The sequence below is a fragment of the Polistes fuscatus genome, unplaced genomic scaffold (genome assembly GCF_010416935.1).
Source record: "Polistes fuscatus isolate 324 unplaced genomic scaffold, CU_Pfus_HIC Scaffold30, whole genome shotgun sequence".
NCBI lineage: Eukaryota > Metazoa > Arthropoda > Insecta > Hymenoptera > Vespidae > Polistes > Polistes fuscatus.
The window spans coordinates 704,760-728,874 of NW_025113108.1; the positions used below are offsets into that span (position 1 = coordinate 704,760).

At 35.0% G+C, this 24,115-nt stretch overlaps 1 protein-coding gene across 1 annotated transcript; it reads right to left on the reverse strand.

Moving 5' to 3' along the window:
- On the reverse strand, positions 1–1,999 carry LOC122520349 (coagulation factor IX-like). Its single transcript, XM_043640447.1, has 7 exons — positions 1,991–1,999; positions 1,814–1,940; positions 1,477–1,695; positions 1,027–1,087; positions 824–995; positions 405–720; positions 1–325 (listed from the first exon to the last, which is right to left on the reverse strand). Exons 1-7 carry the CDS (start codon positions 1,997–1,999, stop codon positions 99–101), a joined length of 1,131 nt encoding a protein of 376 aa, XP_043496382.1. The 3' UTR covers positions 1–98.
- Between the last annotated feature and the right edge of the window lie 22,116 nt (positions 2,000–24,115).

The window sequence follows — 24,115 nt, forward strand, 5'->3', positions numbered from 1 at the left end:
CAAATGCCTAGATTTTTGCAAAACCCTATTACGATGTTTAGGTTAAAAGATAATAACCTCTTAATTCTCAACAATAACTGAAACTTTTTTAGTGCTTGCTATTTTATGCACAATTCAGTTGGCTCTATTTTATAAATAGTGTTTCGTATCCAGGATGAGTAGTGAGAAATGCGTGTATAAAGAGAATAGGAACGAGTATCACAATATACATTACCTGCCTCTAACCTTAAACGAGTTCCAATACTGACAATACCTCTTAAAAACCATAAATCTTCAGCTTGAAATACAAGACCCCCTCCACTATCGCCATCGCAGACAGATGTTCCTAGAATAAATGTATTAATCGTTTCATATCTCTTTTGAACATGTTACATTCTACATACTGATTTTTATCTACTACCAACCATTTGTATAGCCCGCACAAAACTTGTCACTCGTTATATATTGCTCAAATGTAGCAGAATTATTAATATCTTTGCATTGTTTATCAGACACGTAGGGTAATTTTGTTAATTGGAGAGAAAGGCTGGATGACCCAGAGGCAGTAAAACCAAATCCTGCAACTACTCCAATTCCAGACTTAATAGAAGTATCATCTATACATGCTGGTATTAACTTATTTGTTAATACAAATGGTACATCTATTTCTAAGAGAGCTATGTCAAAAGCATAATTCCCTAATAAGCCCAAATAATTACAATGAACATAAATATTTTTTACCTGAAAAATAATATATCATACACTTAACAATAAGTAAGTTACATAATTTAATTTGAAGATTCATATCTTATTAAGCATTAGATAGACTATTTCTTTCTCATACCCTAGCTTTTTTGACGAAACGTAGATCATGCTGTTCATAATCATAATCACGATCTTTATTTCCAGTTGCTACGTAATATTTGCTAGGGTCATTTACTCTTCTATTATTTTCATCGAAAACACAATGAGCAGCGGTGACAAGAAAATTCTCTGTTATAATTGTTGCTCCGCAAATTTGGTCCAGTTTCATGCCAAGGGACAAACTCAGCATTGATTCCATTTACAATTAACGGTGTAGCGTATTGAGTTGGCATATATCCACATCCTAGAATATGTATTAAAAGTAAAATTATTGTTTTTAATATTTGCGCAAGAATAAAGACAAATGTACAAAAATATATTAAAGTAATAGAAATATTCAAAAATAAAAATAATAATTTTTATATAATAAAGTATTTAATAAAGAAAAATGACTAGTCCCGACATCAAGTAAGAAAAAAGTTTTAAGATACAGTTCAAAATTTTAAGTATGTATTTATTTAATTTGAACTTATTAAACATTACTTTTCTATTTTTTAATTAAAGCAATACTTATCGATAGAAAGATATGATATTAAAAAAACTAATTTTTAATGAAAAGAAAGATTGTTATTTTTATCAGAAAATTATAATGTCATATCTTCTTCCCGAATTTAACATCAAAAGCTTGCAGACCTGGAATGCATTTTATTGGATTTGGTGACCATTGACCTTTATCGTTACATTGATGCTCTCCTTGTAATGATAGGATAGTCGAATTTTGCTTATAACCATTTTTGCAACTTATTTTAGCTACTGTTCCAGGTTTAGCAACAGACTCGCAAGAAGTCCAATGGCCGTTATATGTACAATTAGCTGATGTCGATACAGAAACCAATGATTCACAATGTATTTCTAAAATAATAGATACAGTTGCTTCGAAAGTAATTTAAAATAATACAGAAAACATAATATACACATGGCAATATTAAAATAACTCTTGCAATAAGAATATTCAAAATAAAATTCTTACCAATACAGACTGGAATATTTATCCATTTTCCTTTTGAACTACATAATACGTCACGGGAGCCACTTATTTTGTATCCATGATAACAACTATAAATCAGATGGGACCCAGCGGGTACTTCTACACCCTCCTGCACATCACAGTCTTTTTGTGACTGGCATTGTGACTCGTGTAATTGACGATTACCATTCGTAGGCTGAGGAGGCGCCGTACAAACAATGGGTCTTGTGATCAATGGAATAGATGTTGTTCTAGTTCTTCGAGTAGTTGATTAAATGGGGTAAATTTTGTAGTTATTTCTGGATCATATATATCGGCTGGTTGTTGTTCTAGTTCTTGGTGTAGTTGATAAATGGGGTAAATTTTGTAGTTATTTCTGGATCATATATATATCGGCTGGTTGTTGTTCTAGTTCTTGGTGTAGTTGATATAAATGGGGTAGATTTTGTAGTTATTTCTGGATCATATATATCTCCGAGTTCAGGACTTTTTATAATCGTACATATATAAATCTGTTTCTGATTTCTTATAACAAAATGCGTCGTATGTGCGTACATAAATTTTATTATTAGTTTATTTGCTCTTCAAAAATTATAATTTTTTTACTAAACAAAAATACTATTAATTTTAATTATAGGAGTAAATTTTTTTTGTATACGTCTATTGCGATGCAAAAATTATTAAATTTAAAATACAAGACCCCCTCCACTATCGCCATCGCAGACAGATGTTCCTAGAATAAATGTATTAATCGTTTCATATCTTTTGAACATGTTACATTCTACATACTGATTTTTATCTACTACCAACCATTTGTATAGCCCGCACAAAACTTGTCACTCGTTATATATTGCTCAAATGTAGCAGAATTATTAATATCTTTGCATTGTTTATCAGACACGTAGGGTAATTTTGTTAATTGGAGAGAAAGGCTGGATGACCCAGAGGCAGTAAAACCAAATCCTGCAACTACTCCAATTCCAGACTTAATAGAAGTATCATCTATACATGCTGGTATTAACTTATTTGTTAATACAAATGGTACATCTATTTCTAAGAGAGCTATGTCAAAAGCATAATTCCCTAATAAGCCCAATAATTACATGAACATAAATATTTTACCTGAAAAATAATATATCATACACTTAACATAAGTAAGTTACATAATTTAATTTGAAGATTCATATCTTATTAAGCATTAGATAGACTATTTCTTTCTCATACCCTAGCTTTTTTGACGAAACGTAGATCATGCTGTTCATATATCACGATCTTTATTTCCAGTTGCTACGTAATATTTGCTAGGGTCATTTACTCTTCTATTATTTTCATCGAAAACACAATGAGCAGCGGTGACAAGAAAATTCTTGTTATAATTGTTGCTCCGCAAATAAATTCTTTTGGTCCATTATTTGTTTCGTCTCATACAAAGTAGCATGCCAAGGGACCAAACTCAGCATTGCTTCCATTTACAATTAACGGTGTAGCGTATTGAGTTGGCATATATCCACATCCTAGAATATGTATAAAAGTAAAATTATTGTTTTTAATATTTGCGCGAGGAATAAGACACAATGTACACATATTTTTAAATTACATTTGTCGATTGTAAATTGATTTTCATGAAAAAAATTGAATAAAAATTTTGTATTTGGCCGGCCGTTTTCGATCAAACTCCTGCTCTACATATTAAATATACATTTTTCTAATATTCTGTAAAAGCTAATTCAAACTTGCTTTAAAAAACTACATCATTAAATACATCTACTCTTATCATTTTAAATAGAACATCAGTATATATAAATTAGAGTTTCTATAAATCTTTCGAAATATAAAATAATATATGTAATGATATTACTTACAGCCAAATGCAATAAAAAATAAACACTTTCTATCTGTGATTGCCATAATGATTACAAGAAAAATACAGAAAATAAACTCGTATTGTCTGGCATCAAATAGAATTTACCACTGCTCGCTCGTCGATAGGGTAGAATACTATGCAATAATTTCATATGTTTGCTCCTTATTATATACGTGATATCAAAAAACACGACCTATAAGTCTCATGAAAAAAATTATAAGATAAAAGAATTTGAGAAAAAAACAAATGTGAAAGAAGTATCATTCAATGTCGTAGTAGAGATTCGTTTAAATTTGTTAGACAATATAATTATTGTATAATAATAAGCTTATACCACTTATCTTATGATTACAGCTTTATATTAAAAATAATATGAAGTCTCTTTTATTCTTAGCATTAAAAAAGCTTCAACTATTTTCCAGATTCCAAATTTCGCTGCAATAAATTATGACAATTTGTTGCCAATATGCAAATATCTTTATGTTACATTTATTTATATATTAAATGGTACTTGAGGCCATTTGTGATTTTATACACAGATGTTCAGATTTTATTACTTTGTAAATGGCATTATAAACGTACATTTGTAAACAACTGTAGTCTATAAACACCGTAGATTCTTTAATATATATTCAAAATACGAGGGTCAATTCTTCCTAAATTTTCCGTAGCGACAATTAGTGAGCCCTGTGCAAGATTCCAAAAGAGTTCGTTCTATTCTCTTTCCGGACAACCTCGAAAACGTCTTTTTGGAAGGTACAAGAAAGGAGTAATTGTCTCAATAGAAAGACACTTTTTTTAGATTCTACAAATAATAAACACAGCTAGCTCGATCTCTAAATCTATCTTAACAGTAGTATATGGAGTTGTGTATATCATAAGGAGTATTTTATTTTTGGTTTTATCTATTTTATTAATTTCTAATCAAGCTTGAACCACCGTCGGATGAGGTACGGCGTATCGTGTTTTTGAGCGTAGAATAGGCGAAACTTCTAAACAAAAGAATAAGGCCGCCAAAGGCTTTGTCTTCGTGTTGGGATGCGATATTGGAAGAATTCCCTATATATAAGAGTCAGTCTCAAAAACTCTCAATTACTTCCAGGTAAATGGACATAAATGCTTCGCACATCTTTGACCAGGATATGCCGTCAACTATTATGTTGCCACCATTGCAAAAAGTCACATATTGGAGGCGTGCAATTACTTCTATCAACAAGAATGACCGACAGAAGACGACGACAAAAATAAAACGCGTCTACAATCAGAATGAATTTTTCAAACCGCGAACAGATACTCAATCTTAAGTTCAAGTACAGTGGCAGATAAACTGAAAAAAATCTTCTTCTTCTTCTTATTATTATTATTATACATACATATATGTAGGATTCGTGAAAAAATTGGGCCGTTGGACTGACTGGACCGGGACTCGAACCCGGATCTTCCACTTTCCGGGCGACTGCTCTTAACCATTGAGCTATCCAGGGCCCACCGTCCAATCTCCCCACGAATGCCTACCTAAGTTTGGTCTGGAGGTGCTCGCATCCCACATATATGTATATATATATATATATACATCTATGTCCGACTAATTTATCGAATGTTCAGAAGTGGACAAATTGTTAAAATTAATAGTTGTAATTAAAAAAAGGCATCTCATTCTTTTTTTTCTCTTTTTAAACTCCTAACAAATTGCAACTAAAAATTAGCTTTCAAATTTTTATAATAAGGTAATAAATTTACAACATTTCTTTTATTCTCCTATATTATTAATACATAAACTTTCTTTATCATTTCGACAAATTCCTACCATCAATTTCTAATAAAAAATATATTTATAAAAACAACGTTTTAAGATATTTATAAATAAAAGGATCTTCTGTTCGATTAAACGGTATTTCGGCGATTGCTCTACCGTTAGAGCTACCTAAGAACTAGGCTTTAAATTTGTACAATCTAATTTCAACCTTACATGGTAAGATAATAAATAGATTTGTTCAAAATATCTATACAATTTAATAATAAGTAGGAAGGTATAAAAATACTATTATAAATTATATGTCCATACCATATTTGATTCGAAAATTTACATCAATAAATGGAATTTTCTAATATTTCTCTAAAAAGGGTTGTGTGATTTGTTGGTATTTCCAAGAAGACTGACAATTGAAACTTTTTACCGTTATACATAAGCAAACTCTAGTAATCAACAATTAAATCCAGTATCCTGCAAAATACCAACAATATTTTAAAAAATTTTATTTTTTTTTTAATAAAATAATTATATAATAATTTTTTATTAAGATATTTTAAAATTTTTTATTTTATTTATTTTATTAATTTTTAATTAAGCTTGTACCACCATCGGATGAGATTTATCTTTTTCATTTGTAATTTTTAATTTAATATGTATAGGTTTATTGTATGGTCCAGTTAGATTTTCAAAATAAGCACAATTTCTATTGTCTGGTAGCGTTTTTTCAAACTCTAATATAGTCATTCTCCAAATTAATTTGTTCGCCGAGTTATTTAATAAGACAATGTTCGTAGATATATCCTGATTATTTGTTTCTAGAAATTCTATTAATCTTTCATCATGTCTTATATTCTCCTATTTTAATATTTATATTCCTAGGCAACGTCTATTTAATTCATAAGTTAATACAAAAATAAAATATCTTTCAATTAGTCATATTTATTGCGCACATATTTTACAAACATACTGAATCTTGTATGTGCATTTTTGGCACACTATCTTTTTACAATACATACAAGAATTATTGCTTCTGTTTTTCTTGCAGTAGCCAACTTATCAACTTTTTCGCACTTCTGACATCGAAAGTGACAGAATGGAAGCGTCTGGTCCTTCACAAATATTCTTCTTATCTTCTGGAGCTAATTCTTTAGCTAAAATAAATATAAATTCTTTTCTGGATATTTTCGATCCGGTACAGTATTGATACAACATCCAAATTAATTTTTCTTATTTATTGTATATTATTTAATTTATAATTCGAAACTTTATTACTTGCGTAATAATGTTGATTTCTCAATAAAATTTATATAGTTAGCAAACAATAAATTCAAACTTCCTATAATAAAAATGCATTTTCTTTTAATAACATTTCCTATAAAATTATTATAAAATACTCTTGAAAAATAGAAAAAAAAATTTAAGCTTACTTTACAATAACGAAAAAAAGAAATAAGAAATCAAGAAAAGAGAACAAAGAAAAAAAGAAAGAAATGAAAGGTAGACATACTTTTTAGCGCTGTTAAGATAAGATATAGGTATCGGCGACGTCAAAATTTACATGCCGTAAATTTGAAATCGCTTTGCCGCGCATCATAAATACAGACAAACTTCGTGATGTCGATTTTTTCTATGCCGCTCATAAAAATTTCACTCTTATCACATTCTCCCAAACGTGACAAAAGAAGTTTAACTTAAAAAAAAGTGAACAATCGGGGGAATATAAACCGCTTATTTGCATTATCGCAGCTCGATCTTTATAAGGGATTGAAAGATTTTACGAAAAAAGCAAATATATAAAGATCATTTTTGAGATTACATGTGTAGTCCGTCAATTTGACTAGTTTCGTAAAAATAAGTATACATACTACATACAGATTTTAAAAATTTGAAGGTGAAAAAAAATAATTGTGTGTATAAATTCTCTGATAAAGCTTGGTGCAGAGTGTGGACGGACATAGCGATTGAGCAAACATTAAACAGGTTCTTCGGTACAGATCTGAAACATGGGAGAGGTGTTACATCTAGTGTTATCGCGAGATTTTTATCTGTGATGCCATCGTCCTTCTCAATTATTGAGTGCTTAGAAGATTATTGTGGCGTCGTATCATTTACAAGCGAACAACACGTCGATCTCGCCAACCATCGAATGAAACGAAATGATGATGACATTAAAAAACTCATATTTTGGTTTGAGGAACACCGTCCTTTTGAACCTCGAACTGTCTTGTATTCCTTGTCGACGGGGATTGTCGGTATGGTTACTACAGATTGTCATCTAGCATTCGAGAAAGGGAACAGAAGTATGGAATCCATGGTGGGAGAGAGTGTTGCCAAAGTTTGATTGTCTATGGTAACAAGCAAAGTGAGAAATCTGACGGTGGGCCAGGTGTAGACTCACGTTAACAACGATACGTGTATGGTCGACTCTGCTGTACTCTTTAAGCGTATATCTATTCTGTTTCATGGTGACGAGGTACAAACACGAAAAGCATTCGAGTTCGAGCTTTCACCGTATTCGTTATCTCTATTCGACGAGTTTGGTCTCATGAGGAAGACATCGAAGTCCGAATTATGCAAAATATTTAAGCCGTATGTTTTACAAGGCCAAACTTCGATCCGCAACATGAACTTTGTTATTGATGGCGGATTCCTCCTGCACAAAATCTGCTGGCCGCATGGAGCATCCTTTAAAGTAATTTGCGAATTATACCACTCGCACATTATCAGCAAATTCGGAGAAAATCCTTCGGTCGTTTTTGATGGATACACCGACGAGTTTATAGGAATAAAATCGTACGAGAGATACCGCCGACGTAAACGAAATATGGCAACGGATATCGAATTCAACGAGAGCACACTCATATCTTTGAGCCAATAAAGATTTCTGTCCAATGTGAAGAACAAAATGAAACTGGTGCAAATGCTGTCGGAATATTTTCGTATGCACGGTCTCAACGTGAAACTTGCATAAGAAAATGCGGACGCGCTTATAGCGAAACAGCGATAAAGCTGAAACAAAATACGGGCCGCGAAGTGGCAATTGTCGGTAGTGACACCGACCTGCTGGTTTTATTGATCGGCTTATCTGATTCCAGTCCTATGTATTTTTACAAGATAACGCCAGGTGGTAAAAAAAATACTTTGTATTGTACTGAAGACCACGCACATCTGAAGCCGTATATTTTATTTGCCCACGCATTCGCTGGATATGACACGATTAGTGCCATGTACGGAAAAGCTAAGAAGAGCATCATCTCCATTCTGCAAAAGAATAACCATCTGCAGACTGCTGTAAAAATGTTCTACAACGCTGCGAGTACAATCGAGAGTCTGTGTGAATGTGCAGAACATATAATTGCACGTTTATACAGCTTCAAAAATCCAAATCAGTCGCTCAGTGATGCTTGGTACGAAAAATTTAGATCGCTGTCCGTGCACACCAGCGTGGATATTCGATTAGCGGCTTTACCTCCAACGCAACGATGTAGATAAATAATTAGATTTTGTTTTTTATAAAAACTCCGTCTCATATTATTTACGTTAATGTTCGATCCATCCTTTAGTTAAACATAATTTTCATTTTAAAAAGAAATCACCTAGTAAACTTGGAAAAATAAAACCATTTAATTTCTTTAAAATTTTAGAAATATCATAATTTATACCTATTTACACCGTTCGCGACTAATTTTGCCTTCATTATATTCTACAAAAATATACAAATAAATTTTTGTGATGCAAAAATTTAATATCAATTAATTATTCTAATTATTTTTATTGCGAGACCAAAAATTAATTCATTATTTTTACTCTTGACTAAATAATAATAGTTTCCGTTAAAATGAATTATTATTTTTCTTTTATTGAAGGTTCACTATTTTTGACAATAAATAAAAAACGGCGGCCATAAGCATCAAGATTCGATTTAAAAACGCCGCGCTTATACGCCGATATTTATAGATATACAGAACGCTCGATACTCGATGGCCAAAACGTAAAATTCTCGCTACTGCATGAACAAATAGAAAGAGAGAAATATTGGTTTCTTCTTTCACTCGCACTTGCATACAAGACCGAGAGGCCCGAAGATTGCCAAAGATCCTTCGTTTGTGATTAGTACACACGACGCTCACACGCACACTAGCACACTAGTCCTATCGCGTGTAAAAGTCGACGTAGAGGCGGGACTTTGCGCCCTACTCTACAATTATTTTTTTTAATATTTCTCGCTTATTTTAGCAGATACGTAGATAAACATTAGAACATTTTTTATGTATTTTTTAATTCTCCACAACTTTTGTTTAAAACTATTTTCGAATAAATGCCTAGATTTTAAGATATAGCCATTATTTACTTTTTATTACTTTATCTCACTATCTCTGTATCAGATTTTAATGAAATTAGCACCATTTGATTTAGCGTCGTCAAGTTCCCTTAGATTAATTTTTCGAACTTTCAGCTAAAAAAAGTTCCAATTTTGCTCTTTTTTACTGGCCTATATTGCCGGAGGACTTCATGTTAGAGGAATTTTGGCAAATACATTTTGGTGCTTCCTGTGAGGTGTGAATTTTTGATTCCTGGTTTGAGTGAAGCTGCGAATTCGGAATCGGGACTGAAAAAATCTAGTTCCTGAACATACACGCTACCACATCGAGCTAATTACCACAAAATATTCGGATAGGAGATAAGTAGATTGCATCATTTGTGCGAACGCTTATGCCTATCCATTTTTCAACATTATTAAATATTCTATATGAAATTGCGTCTTCAAACTCCGTAGAAGTTCGCAATTTCTAATATAACTTTCATTCCTTTCTCTCATCTTTCTTACTAAATTGTTATATTAAAATCGGAATCAACTTATTCGATTCTATTTCAAAATTTACCTAAAATAACGTATATTACTAGAATTCGAAAATCGCTTTGTCCTCGGACAAAGGGCGATAACAGTTTCGACGGTTACTCCGCTTAGTAACGGCGCTTTCCTTTAAAGCATAAGACTAGGCGACAAAGCATCGTGACGTCGCAGGGACGATAGACAAGGCATCCCCACCCACGATCGGTAAACACTACTTCCCTCTGACGGTTTATAGTGATCGAAAACCCGACGCACCATAATAAAAATTTATATATCGAAATCTTCATATTCGCCATAATTAAAATTAATCCGCTTTTGAGGAGTAAGATAATAAAAACCGGTAAACGATGGAACCAAAGAACGTATGAACCGGTTACGAAGGACATTAAAAATGAAATTAACAATTCTTGAACAAGAAATTGAGGGGAGAAATTAGACGCAATAATAACATTAGTAGGACGATTCAAAAAAAATCACGAAACACTTAGAAGTATACGAGCAGGCACAATAACTGAAGAGTGATGATGAAGATGTGAGGAGGAAGAAGTTAGCGAAGTAACACACTGATATCACGCCAGTACCATGCAATAGAAACGAGAACTCAACCAAATGCAACACTCGCGGCTAACATCGCGAGCGATACCAGTGTAACTACAAATAACACCAGTACAGCAGAACGACAAGATAAATTAAAACGAATTGAAGTACCTAAATTCGATGGAAATTTAGAAAAATAGCTCTCATTTAAGATTAGTTTGTTAACCCTGATACACGCGCGGATCGATATGTCCGATTTAGAAAAACATACGTATCTCCGGGAATAATTTAGTTGCCGCGAGTTTGAGACGATCGAATTATATCCGGCAGATGAGTCGAATTACAAGATCGCGTGGAGACATTACTGAAAAAGTATGATCGAAATTGCGTACTTTTGGTGAGAATCCTCGACGCGGTTTTGGATCTGACATACTCCGCGAACAAGTCGGCAAAAAGGATTCAAAGACTTATAAGTACTACGGAAGTACATTTCAATATGATCAACTCATTCAACGCGCACCACGCCATACAAGTGCGCATCGTCGAGCGACTTTTGCCTCCTAGCATTCGGGAAGAATGGGATCGACAACTTAATTCGGATGATTACCCTATCCTTAAGGAACTCTACGAATAATTAAACTTGATCGAACTCCGTAACAGTGCATCAGAGAGTCTTCCAGCGTCTACGAAAGACGAGCCTTGCGAAAAACGTAAGTGCATCGTGCCGACAGTGTTACGACCACGAAAACGACGAAAACCCTCGCATGCGTTTCTCACTAAAATACGACGCCGATTTGCATCCGTATTAAGAAATGATTCCACCCATTATTCCGCTGCAACAAATACAGTCGACTGACACCGTGTGAGAAATGGGCAGCCATAACGAATCACAAGTTATGTTTAAATTGTTTGGGAAGGCATTTAGGAGTATGTCGATCATCGCGTTGTCAAATATGCAATAAACCATATTATGCGTCACTACACCGGACCTACGCAAATAATCGCGCGGAGAAAAACGAAACCACGTCTCCGACGAAGGAAGATATCGCGACCACGTGCCAAACTTCTTCTTCTTCTTCATTCTTTAGTTTAGGCAATCTTCTGCGGCCAATCGTTGATTTATCCCGTGCAATTCTGACGATTCTTCTGTTGTCCATTCTGCTAATATGTTCGTTCCATTCTTTTTTTTTACTTAGTATCCACTCGTTAACGTTCTCCACTTTGCATGCTCTTCTTATATCTTCACTTCTCTTCTTCTGCGAAGAACTCTCATTTCGGTGGTCTCTAGTAACTGTTTCGTTTTCGCTGTGTCTGGTCGAGTTTCTGCGGTATATGTCATAATAGGTCTCACCGTTTCCTTATAGATTCTTGCTTTGGTCTCTATATCCATGCTTTTGTTTCGCCATATTGGGTCATTCAAACAACCCGCTATTCTGGATGCCTTCATTGTCTGTTCTCTTACCACTGCTTCAACATCACCATACCCTGAGATTTCTATTCCGAGGCAGAGTGTTGGTTCTATGAGCCGCAATCTTTTTTTTACGTTGGGTAGGGAGCTAACCTTATCCAACAACCTTCCTCCATTTCCCGGGATTAGGACCGGCAACATGATCGCTGAGCTCGATCCGCCCAGCGATCATGCAGGCGGAGTTAATACTGCATCAATACTTATGAGCGCGATATGTCACGTGAGAAGGAGGGACGTAACTTATAAACAATGCCGCGCATTATTAGACACTTGCGCTGCGGCACATTTCACAATCGAAGACGTCGCGAGGGAATTACGTTTACCGATTAGATCATATTCAATTCCCATCAATACCATCAATGACACACAAACTCGATCGACGGGCATTATCGAGGTAACTACTCAATCCCTAGATAATCGATATAAACGGAACCTTTCGTTGCTCATCGTCCCCAGAATAGCCGACCAAGTTCCGAGCGAAGTCTTTCCGCGCGAACTCATTAAAATCCCTATTGATCGAAAATTAGCAGATCCCCAGTTTCACTTACCGCGACCAGTTGACATTCTGATAGGTTTCGGAGCAACGTTATCCCTCATGTCCGTCGGACAGTTTCGCTTGTCGCAAGATCACGACGATCTAATACTTCAAAAGACACAATTAGATTGGGTAGTCGTCGGTGGAATCGACTCGAACGAATCTAAGGAAAAGACCGCACTTTTCGCGATAACAGAGTTGAGGGATTAATTAGAAAAGTTTTGGTTAATTGAGGACACGCGATCGTGACGCGATCGGAAAGGACAAGGGAGGTAGAATGCGAAACCCACTATGTCCAAAATACAAAACGCGACGAAACGGGACGATATGTAGTGCGTTTACCTTTCCGCGAAGAAGGACACGACTACAGCGATCTATATCACATAACTTTGCGCCGCTTTCATGGTCTTAGGAAGAAGTTAAACGCGAACTCTGAACTTCGGAAAGAGTACGAGCGTATCATGCAGAAATACTTAACATTATGACACATGTCGCTGGTCAAAGCCGAACCGACGGGTAGCTGTTATATCTTCCTCACCACGCAATTACCAAATCAACTAGTATGACGACTAAGGTACAGTTCGTATTCGACGCTTCCGCGAGAAACAGCAAGGGAATTTCTCTCAATAGTACATTGTTAGCTGGGCCCACAATACAGGACACATTGGTAGAACATTAGTTACGATTTCGCACATATCGATACGTATTGACCGCGGATATAGAGAAAATGTATCGTCAGATATGGATACAACCGGATGATCGGCAATACCAACGTGTATTTTGGATTCATAACGATCGGATTCGTACATTCGAACTCAATACGGTTACATTCTGTGTAGCATCAGCACTTTTTCTTGCAATCCGTAGCATAAAACAATTCGCGAAAGAAGAAGGCGCCAATTACCCGTTCAGAGCCGAGATTTTAAGTCGAGATTTATACGTCGACGATCTTATTACGAGAACCGATGATATCGAGACGCTCGGGAAAATACGGGACCAGACCGACGAGATATTAAAACGAGGTGGCTTCAATATGCGTCAATGGGCTTTCAATTATCGGCCGGTTCTCGACAAGTTAGATACGAAAAACATCAACGTCAAATTCTTCTCCGAAGAAACCTTTATTTGGATTATTAGGATTTTTGGTGTTTTCACGGATTTTGCGATGCGAATTAAGCAGATTACGGTGGTAGTTTGTACGTAAGGTCGTGAGATCAAGTCGGCAACATACACGTGCGATTTTTTTGCGCGAAGAAATGCGTTGCTTCGCTCAAAGACATGACCATACTGCGACTAGAACTATGTGGAGCATTGACACTTGCCCGGTTATATAGAGAAATACGAGCATCTTGCGGAATAAGACCTGATAGGATAATCTTTTAGTCCGATTCCATGATTGTGCTAGGATGGTTGAAAAAGGATCCCAACACGTTGAAACTATACACGGCGAACCGCGTACGCGAAATCCAAGAAATTTGTGTAAGAATAACGTGGCAACACGTGCGAACGGAAAGCAATCCCGCGGACGCACTATCTCGCGGACAGCTTCCTCGTGAATTCATAAAAAACAATTCGTGGTTTTATGGCCCTTCTTGGCTTCGCCGACCGGAATTTGAATGGCCAATTCAGACCGAAACAGAGACAGACGAACTACCAGAACTTAAAAAAATTCCAGTATTGATGACACGGATCAAACCGGAGAGCATATTTCGGCGATTCTCTAACTACACGCGATTATTAAGAATCACAGCACGGTGCAAAAAGATGGATTAAAACAAACAAATATCGAGGAGAAATCTCGACAGCGGAAATAATAAGCACGGAACGACACGTGCTCAGACTCATTCAAGACGAACAATTTCGCGACGAAAGGGAAAAATTGACTGATTCGGGGGGAGTTAAAAGTACAAGATTCGCCGCGCTAAACCCGATCATTGACGAAACAAGCTTGATTCGAGTAGGAGGCTGATTAAAGAACACGAACTTACCTTTCCAGGAGAAATGCCCAATATTATTACCATCTTATCACCACGTGACCGATCTCCTCATTCGAAAATTTCAAGAACAAAATTTTCACGCCGCCATTTAAACCAACCTCTACGCCATACGAAAACGATTTTGGTTTTTAGACGGCAAGAATCAAGTGTGGAAAATCGTACGTAATTGCGTACGCTGTATTCGATTCCGTGCGTCCGGCATACAGTACAAAATAGGTGATCTACAGAGATCTCGAGTCCAAGAAACCATCGCGTTTTCCCATATTGGAGTAGATTTTTTCGGTTCACTCTACGCGAAAGAGAAGAAACATCGTAACAAGGGTCGTGTTCGGTGAAATTAGGGTACATGACCGTTTTGTATTGCGCGCGGAATTGGTTAGGTAGCGACGGCGTTGTGACATTAGATTGGTCCGTATTACACCCTAGATAAGACTGGTCACGATTGCCTTGGTTGAGTCCTGAGGGCGCGCGGGGGCATTAGAGATACAAGTAGGACCGCCTTTAGCCTGCAAGGTACATGTGTGTGCGTCTTGAGGTAGATGGGAGGGGAGATGGGTGCGTGGGGCCTGGGTCTCAGGGGCGCACGCTGCAAACCAGATCTGGATATCGAAAAAGAATGTTCGTTTCTGATAAAGGAAAGTGACGCCATATTGGCCTTATTGAAGTGAGAGCTCTTTCTTTTTGTGGTGTGCTTCCGAGCTACCGACGGGTAAGTTTGAAGGGGTTGTGCAAGGACACAACCGCGCTCTTCACTAACAAGGGGACCTTACACTTAGTCCGACACGGATTTTAACGAGCTTTGGTATATTAGTAGTATACTTTGAGGTTGTTATCGTGGTAAGTATTTTGCCCTAACGCTCAACCATTTTTGAGAAAAAAGCTTTTGAAGTTTTGGTTTTTTTTTTACATGTTTATATTATCTTAAATTCGACAGTCTTTCAAGTGGGGCGCTAGCGTATCTAGTAGCGTTCTCGCTTTTCGTGCCGCTAGTTAGTGTTCGATCCTTCACGGAGGAAGTTTTTTTTAATAATTTTTTTCTGTCTGTTTTCAAATTATTTTTTCATATTTTTAATTTTTAAATATATACAGGAAAATTATTTATTACAAAAAATTAGAAATAATAAATTTTTTCACATCTTGCGATAATAATAAAGGAAAATTTAATTCTTGAATTACAATTAACATTTTATTTTTTAACAGGTATATGAAAATAGATAAATGAAGATTTATCTCTCGTGAAGATTGTATCAAGATACAATCAATAGTCCATCATCAATTGTCAACAAAAATTTTTCATAAAATGATTCGATATGCATGGTATGCTTTGAAATTATTAAAACTAAATGAAAGAGAAATATTTTTAAACGTTAATCAGGTTTGTTTTTCGACAAATCTTTTAAAAAATCGTTGTTCATGTAACAAGTCATCTTTTATTAATTGCGCGAGATGTGAAAAAATTAATTGTTTTGAATGCTTTTACGAGAACTATCACTCTGGAACCTGCGTTTAATAAATAATAATAAATGTACAATAAACGTTAAAACACATAAATATAAAAAAATTATACATGAAATTGTTAATGATTAGAATATATACGATTGTTATTTGTTAGTATATTGAAGATTTATCTATTCTTATATACCTGTTAAAAAATAAAATATTAACTGTAATTCAAGGATAAACTTTTTCTTTATTATTTTCGCAAGATGTGAAAAAATTTATTATTTCTAATTTTTTTATAATAAATAATTTTCCTGTATATATTTAAAAATTAAAAAATATGAAAAAATAATTTGAAAACAGATAGAAAAAAATTATTAAAAAAAACTTCCTCCGTGAAGGATCGAACACTAACTAGCGGCACGAAAAGCGAGAACACTACTAGATACGCTAGCGCCCCACTTGAAAGACTGTCGAATTTAAGATAATATAAACATGTATAAAACAAAAACCAAAACTTCAAAAGCTTTTTTCTCAAAAATGGTTGAGCGTTAGGGCAAAATACTTTACCACGATAACAACCTCAAAGTATACTACTAATATACCAAAGCTCGTTAAAATCCGTGTCGGGCTAAGTGTAAGGTCCCCTTGTAAGTTTTAAAGGGTTGTGCACGGACACAACCATTCTTTTCATCGAGAGTAACGGTGTCTATTTACAGTGTTTGCCGGTCTACCAGCAGAAGATAAATTTGTAGTAACTCAGGCTATCCCAGGTTGAAGTTGCTGGCAGCGAGATTAACGCGCATTGAAGAACCGATAACGCGTCTAAGTAGACGGCGATATTTTGCGTAGTTGTAGCGAAGACAAAGGTAAGAGAGCTCTCTAGTGTAAGAAGAAAGGAGGGGTACTTTGCGACGAAATAAGTGCATACGTGCTTTGTGTAACTTTTCACAGGGTACTACTTACTGTGTATCATTTGCTTAAATAAAGTCACCGCTTGCCCCGGCTTTTCTCTCAAATTCGTGAGAGTTTTTATGCCTAGGCAAGTATTTTATATCGCGTAAAATTGTGTTGATTGATTTATCTATCCTTTCCTATCTCACTCATTCGTACATTAAATTAACCGAACTCACGACATTAATTTCAAATTGTTTAAGTCTTTTATTCTACAAACAGGTCGCATTAAGATATACGGGTGTATCTTCGTCTGCATGTGCATATAGGCCATGCATCTCGAGTTAGCTAGTGACTTGAATACAAACGCTTTCTTAGCCGCCTTTCGGCGTTTTACGAGACGAAGAGCCAATTCGTCACACGTGTATTGAAATAACGGTACTAATTTCGTCGGGGCGAACAATCAATTAAAGGCCCTATATGCTTTTATTGCATCGCGGACGAGTTCAAAACGAAGATCGCAACCGATGAAAGAATATAGTGGCATTTCAACCCCCCCCCCATTATTACCCCATTTCGGAGGTCTTTGGGAGGCTGCCGTTAAATCTTTCAAACATCATTTTAGACGAGTGGTAGGAGAACATTTATTTACGTATAAGGAATTGACCACATTCGCAATCGAGATCGAAGCTATATTAAATTCACGACCTTTATGCCCCATTTCGTCAGATCCAACGATGCTACAGCTCTAACACCTTCCTATTTTTAGTAGGGAGACCACTTAACATGTTACCGGAGGAAAATTATGAAAACATTCTAACAAATCGACTGTCTTCATGGAAACACATTTCGAAGGTGCGACAGGATTTCTGGCGACGGTGGCACATTGAATATCTACGCGAGCTGCAGAAACGTCAGAAATGGAATATCAATATAAGCCCGAGAAGGATGCGATCGTTATTCTCATCGACAAGAACCAACCTTGTATGAGATGGCAACTAGGACGGTTTGCAGACATACATCCCTGAGAGGACAACGTTGTTCGGGTGGTAACCGTAAATACTGCTCACGGAAACATCAAACGGAACGCAACAACTATCTGCCCCTTATTAAATGACGGTTTAATATTTTTGAATGTATATGTTAAACGAAATATTGATATATAATTTAACTTGCGATATTTAAGCTTGTACGGACAAGACTCATAAAGTCGCCTGGCCAGCGACGTTGTAATTACGGTAAACGATTTGCGATAGAACCATTGTAACTTAATATAAGAAAATCGCGCCGCACTTACGTAGACTAAGAATGTTATTGATCGGTACCCTCTCAATGGGGGGAGTATGTATAATCGGAATCGATCATAGCCCAAACCCAAGATTCATAATACGCGCCCTAGCCAATAGGGAGTAGTTACTAGACACTAGCGCCCATACCCCCACCACTCATATCTCGAGTGCACGCACCCTGCAGGTCCCAGTATCGAAGACCCTCGGTCTACTCTTTCGCTGGACGCCTACGAGACACATTGGAGACCACAACCGAGTGTATTGGTAGAAGGAGAAAGAACACGCAGATTAAGACAGTCATACCTTAGAGTATAAAGGAGAGACGGTGAACGCACCGCGGAGGCGGTAATAAACGGTAACGAAACGCTGAAACGAGAAAAAACGTTTAACTTAATCGCCGGAGGACTCCATGTTGGAGGACTTTTGGCAAATACAATATTCCTGATCTCATTAAAAAGTTAGGAGCGCAATATGATCCTGGAGAATAAAGACTTTTTATAGATTCTTCGAAACGGAGTTTAAAAGGTTTTTTTTTTACACAATACTAATCAGTATGCCTCTGTTCCTGTCACTCACTCTGTTCATTTAAAAGAGACTTATGAAAATTTGAAAACAGTACTATATAAATTAAATATGAAGAACACGGTTGGCAGCTTTGTGGAGATCTGAAAATTATAACTATGCTGTTAGGTCAGCAGTCAGGATACACGAAATATCCTTGTTTTTTATGCGAGTGGGACCAGTAGAAAAGCATTACGTTCAGCAACAACGGAATCCTCGTAAAAATCTCAAACCTGGAACCAAAAATGTTATACGAGAAAATTTAATTGATCCTAAAAAAATTTTATTACATCCGCTTCATATTAAACTCGTATGATGAAACAGTTCGTTAAGGCATTGGATAAAGAAAATCATAGTTTTAAATACTTGAGTAGAAAATTTCAAAGATTATTAGATGTCAAAATAAAAGAAGGAGTGTTCGTTGGACCACCAATTAAATCTTTGATGACCGATGAAATATTTGATACAACACTGAATACTACTGAATTAGAAGCTTAGCTGGCGTTCAAAGATGTTGTCAACAACTTTTTAGGAAATCACAAACACCCTGACTATAAAAATATTGTGGCAAACTTATTAAAATAAGTATAAAAAATTTGGGTGTATTATGAGTATAAAACTTCATTTTTTAGATTCATATGTGGATTTTCTCCACTGATAATCTTGGTGATTATAGCGAAGAAAAGGGAGAAAGGTTTCACAAAGACATAAAAATTATGGAAACAAGGTACCAAGGTCGATGGAATGTGAATATGATGGTTGATTACTGCTGGTCAATAAAACGGGATATTATTGATGATTCTCATAAAAAAATTACACTCTGACGTAATTTTATCGCTAAACGTAAAAGATTTTACTCAAAATAGCCCTGTAGCAATTATTGTACTTGATATTTTCTTTGTAAGTTCTTAAATGTACGTATCTGTAATATGATAATTGATTTTTTTTTTAAATTTTAAAATAAACGTTTTTTCCTTTTTGTAAAGAAACCTGATGTGATAGAGTAATTATGTAGGCATTTTTGTGTTGAAAATACTATAAATTAGTGATATTTTTCGTTTAAATCAAGACAACGTTCAAAAAGTTTTTATTTGTATGAATTAATTGAGAGTATTTTCCCGAACATACAAAATAATTACTTGGATCATAACTAGCTCAGTAATTGGGCTATTTTGGCAGCCAAAAATGTTGATGTTGACGAAATTAATTTCCAGATGCAACAGTTGTTGCCAGGCAATCTAATGTCTTTTAAATCAATCGATACTGTTGCTGATGAAAATGAAAGTGTAAATTTCCTAATTGAATTTTTAAACTCTCTAGATATACCCGAAATGCTATCACATAATCTTCGGTTGATCATTGGTTTACCTATTAATTTTCTGCGTAATTTGAATCCACCTCGATTATGCAACGGTACATGTTTAGTCATCAAAAAGATCATCAGAAATATTCTTAAAGCAACCATTTTGACTGGAAAGTTCAAAGGAGAAGTGATCCTGCTGCAACGTATTCCAATGATACCGTCAGAATCTACGATACCCTTCAGAAGGCTACAGTTTCCTATTTGTTTAGCTTGCGATATGTCTATAAATAAGTCTCAAGGCCAAACAATGCCCATTTGCGGTTTAGATTTGAAAAATCCATGTTTTTCCTATGAGCAACTATATGTTGCATGCTCACGTGTAGGAAAACCATCGAATCTATTTGTGTTAGTTAGAGACAGGTTAACCAAGAATATTGTGCACCGATTAGTGCTGAATTAAATTAAAATTAAAAATGTTTATAATTCAAAATATTAAATATTATTGTTAAAAAAAAGATTTATCTACCCTACCTCCCTCATTTATAAAATTAAATGTTAGATGTTATCAACTAACAAATTTGTAATTTACTTATTTGTTACAAACTTGAATATATATAATATTATTAAAATCTTAAATTCAACATTCTATGTTGATTTGTGCTTTATATCAACTGTATGAAAATTTTTATTAATCGTTTTCAAATTTTGACCTTAAATTCAAATCTCAATCCCGTGGATTTTTATACCGGTTATAACGTTTTCGTCTTTATACGTAAATAATAATTTCACTGTATTGAATAGTTTACTACAATATAATTTAACGTATACCTTAACTACAGCAACGCGTGGCCGGGTCTGCTAGTATATATATATTGTTACGACCCTGTTTCGAGCCGTCCTTGGAAAAAGGACGTGAAGGCCGTTTCCAGGCAACGAGTTGTTGATCGAGAGAACTTGACAGGAGCTCGGAAAGCACGGACGTGTTCGTAATACGGGAAACTGTAGAAAGGGCCTTAACGGTTGTAAGAGTCCGCTCTGTTAAATAAAGTTCTGTTCTTGTTATTTTACGAAATCTGTGTTTTGGGCGGGAGCGTTACAATATATAAAAAAATTAAATTATTTTATTAAAATGTACAAAAGATGTGTAACGTATTGACCTAAGTGTATAAAGTCACCTCAAATGTGCCTACAATGTTTTAACGAATACTATCGTAACTAATAAAATCTTTTGTAATGTTTTAAAAACAAATTTATACTTTTACTACAGATCTGATATTCCAGGTGCATGGATTGTATAGAATTTGGGGTCATCCAACCATTAAAGGAGCTCTATTTTGAGCGATTGAAAATGTTAGAATCCTTAAAAGCTCGCTCAGATCTGATACTCTTACTAACAAACGAGAAGTACACTTTAATATATTTAATAAATTATTATTTTGTCTTAAATATTCGTATATTCTGTACGTCGAGAAAAGTTTCTTCTGTATTCTATTCGAGAGTGAAGTGTTTGTATTATACAAAAGTACAATATAGCAAGAAATCTTCCTTAAATCATTAGAAGAAATTGGATAGCAGCTGTAAAGTTTTCAAGGTTTGCAACATTTATTTAAAAATTTTAGTTAGGGCTTTGTTTAGTTTGTTTTATAAAATCTTTTTGTATTTTCCTTATTAGAATGTCACAAAGAAGCTCGAAAAGAATTCCATCCTCTAATAGATTAACTGATTCAGACGGTGATTCAGATAATGAAAATCAAATAAATGTAATACGACACAGAAAAAAAAGAGCTATATGTAGTACTTCTGAATCAGAAGCTGAACAGGTTAAAAAACTTATGATAATAACTTTGAAGTATGGACGTCAAAAACATTCGTCCCAAAAATATACAAGTTTACGGTAGCAGATTCAGGAATTAAAAGAAATATTAATAGATCCGCAAAAATTTTAGACTTTTTTAAACTTTTACTTTCTGAAGAACTTGTAGGGTTGATTGCGAGGGAAACTAATCGATATTGGTCTCGAAAGAATAATAATAACATAAATATATCAGATGGAACAGGACTAGCCGAATTATATTGTTTTTTTGCTGTGTCTTTATTGATGACACGCAACAAGAAATTATTTTTAGCAGAATACTGGAGTAAAGATAAACTTTTACGTAGCGATATCTTTGAAGAATTAATGACGAGAGACCGTTACTTTAAGTTACTAAAATACTACATTTCTCCGATAATGTTGCTTGTACTAATGATCGTTTGAACAAAATACGAAATGTCGTTGATATTACGAAAAACATTTAATGAAACATTTCAGCCTTATCAACGGCTATGCATTGACGAAAGTCTGCTTTTGTATAAAGAGCGGCATTTATTTAAGCAATTCATACTATCAAAGAGAAGCAGATTTGGTATAAAATCATTTATTTTGAGCGACTGTAAGACAGGGTTCGTGCAAGATTTAATAATTTATGCTGGATCATCTACCAAGGTGGATACTGAAAATCTAGATATTGGAAAATCTGGAGCAATAGTGGAAACACTTTTTTTTTTTATGAAGCAACATCTAAGAAAAGGCCATACCCTTTATGTAGATAACTGGTATGCGAGTCCCGCTTTATTTAAATTTTTAAATGACAATGGCACAAACGCGTGTGGGACCGTAATGAAAAGGAGAAAAGGAATGCCAAAATTGACAAAAAATTAAAAAAGGAAGAGGCAGCATTTAGATCATCTGCTAACTTACTAGTCTTAAAATGGATGGATAAGAAAGAAGTGTACATGCTTTCTACAATGCATACAGCAGAATTTAAAACGGTAATCAGGTAATCACGGAGAAGAAAAACTTATACAAAAACCTGTATGCGTGTTAGACTACAACAATTCAATGGGTGCAGTGGATAAAGCGGATATGGTCATAAGCACTGTGAAAACGACACGGAAATCTTTGAAATGATACTGGAAATTTTTCTTCCATTTGGTGGACATTTGCGTCTGGAACGCTTATTGTCTATACAAACATAAGATGAAACAACCGATATCTATGGCAAAATTTCAATTGAAACTTATTAGGGAGATACTGGGAAAGTACCATAAATGCATAAGTAATCCACATCGAACGGGGAGTAATCATTCATTGAGATTAATAGAACGACATTTTCCGTCGGTTTATAAATAAATAGGAGAAAACCAAGAAAAGCTCGCGTTTGCCATGCGAGCGAAAAAAGACGCGAAACTGTATATGAATGTAAAAACTGTAATGAAGGATTGTGTCGACCCTTGTTTTAAAATTTATCACTGTGAATTGAATTATTGAAAATTTTAATTTGTTATTGCAAAGTGTTTGTTGTTTGTTATTGTATTTTGTTATTGTAAAAAATGTAATTTTTAATTTTTAAATATATTTTTATTGATAATAATTACAAGATTTTTAATTATATTAGTTGTATAAAATTAAAGAATCGTACGATCCGGAGAATAACGAGGCTGCACCGAAAGATGTAAGTCCGAACAGCAGATTAGCTAACAATAAGCGCAACATGCACACTTTACGGCGCAGTGCTCCGTACAGTGCCGCTACCTCGGCGGCACAGCGGCCCATACAGCGATGTTTCTCCGGCGGAAAACACTGTCGTAGCGAAAGGTTAAAAGGTCAGAATCTACAAAACAGTTATTCTACCAGCATTCCTTTATAGATGCGAGGCATGATCACTTACCATGTGGGACGAAAAGAAATTTAGGGTATTCGAGAACAAAATACTTCGTAAAATCTTCGGTACAAAACGTGATGAGGAAACGAGCGAATGGAGAAAATT

What these genes read in the sequence shown, in the direction of transcription:
- LOC122520349 (XM_043640447.1), bottom strand. An exon ending in GTAAATGGAATCAATGCTGA is followed by an intron (nt 996 to 1,026) that starts GTTTGTCCCTTG and finishes ACTGGACCAAAT; the next exon opens with TTGCGGAGCAACAATTATAA. An exon ending in TTGTGCGGGCTATACAAATG is followed by an intron (nt 326 to 404) that starts GTTGGTAGTAGA and finishes CATTTATTCTAG; the next exon opens with GAACATCTGTCTGCGATGGC.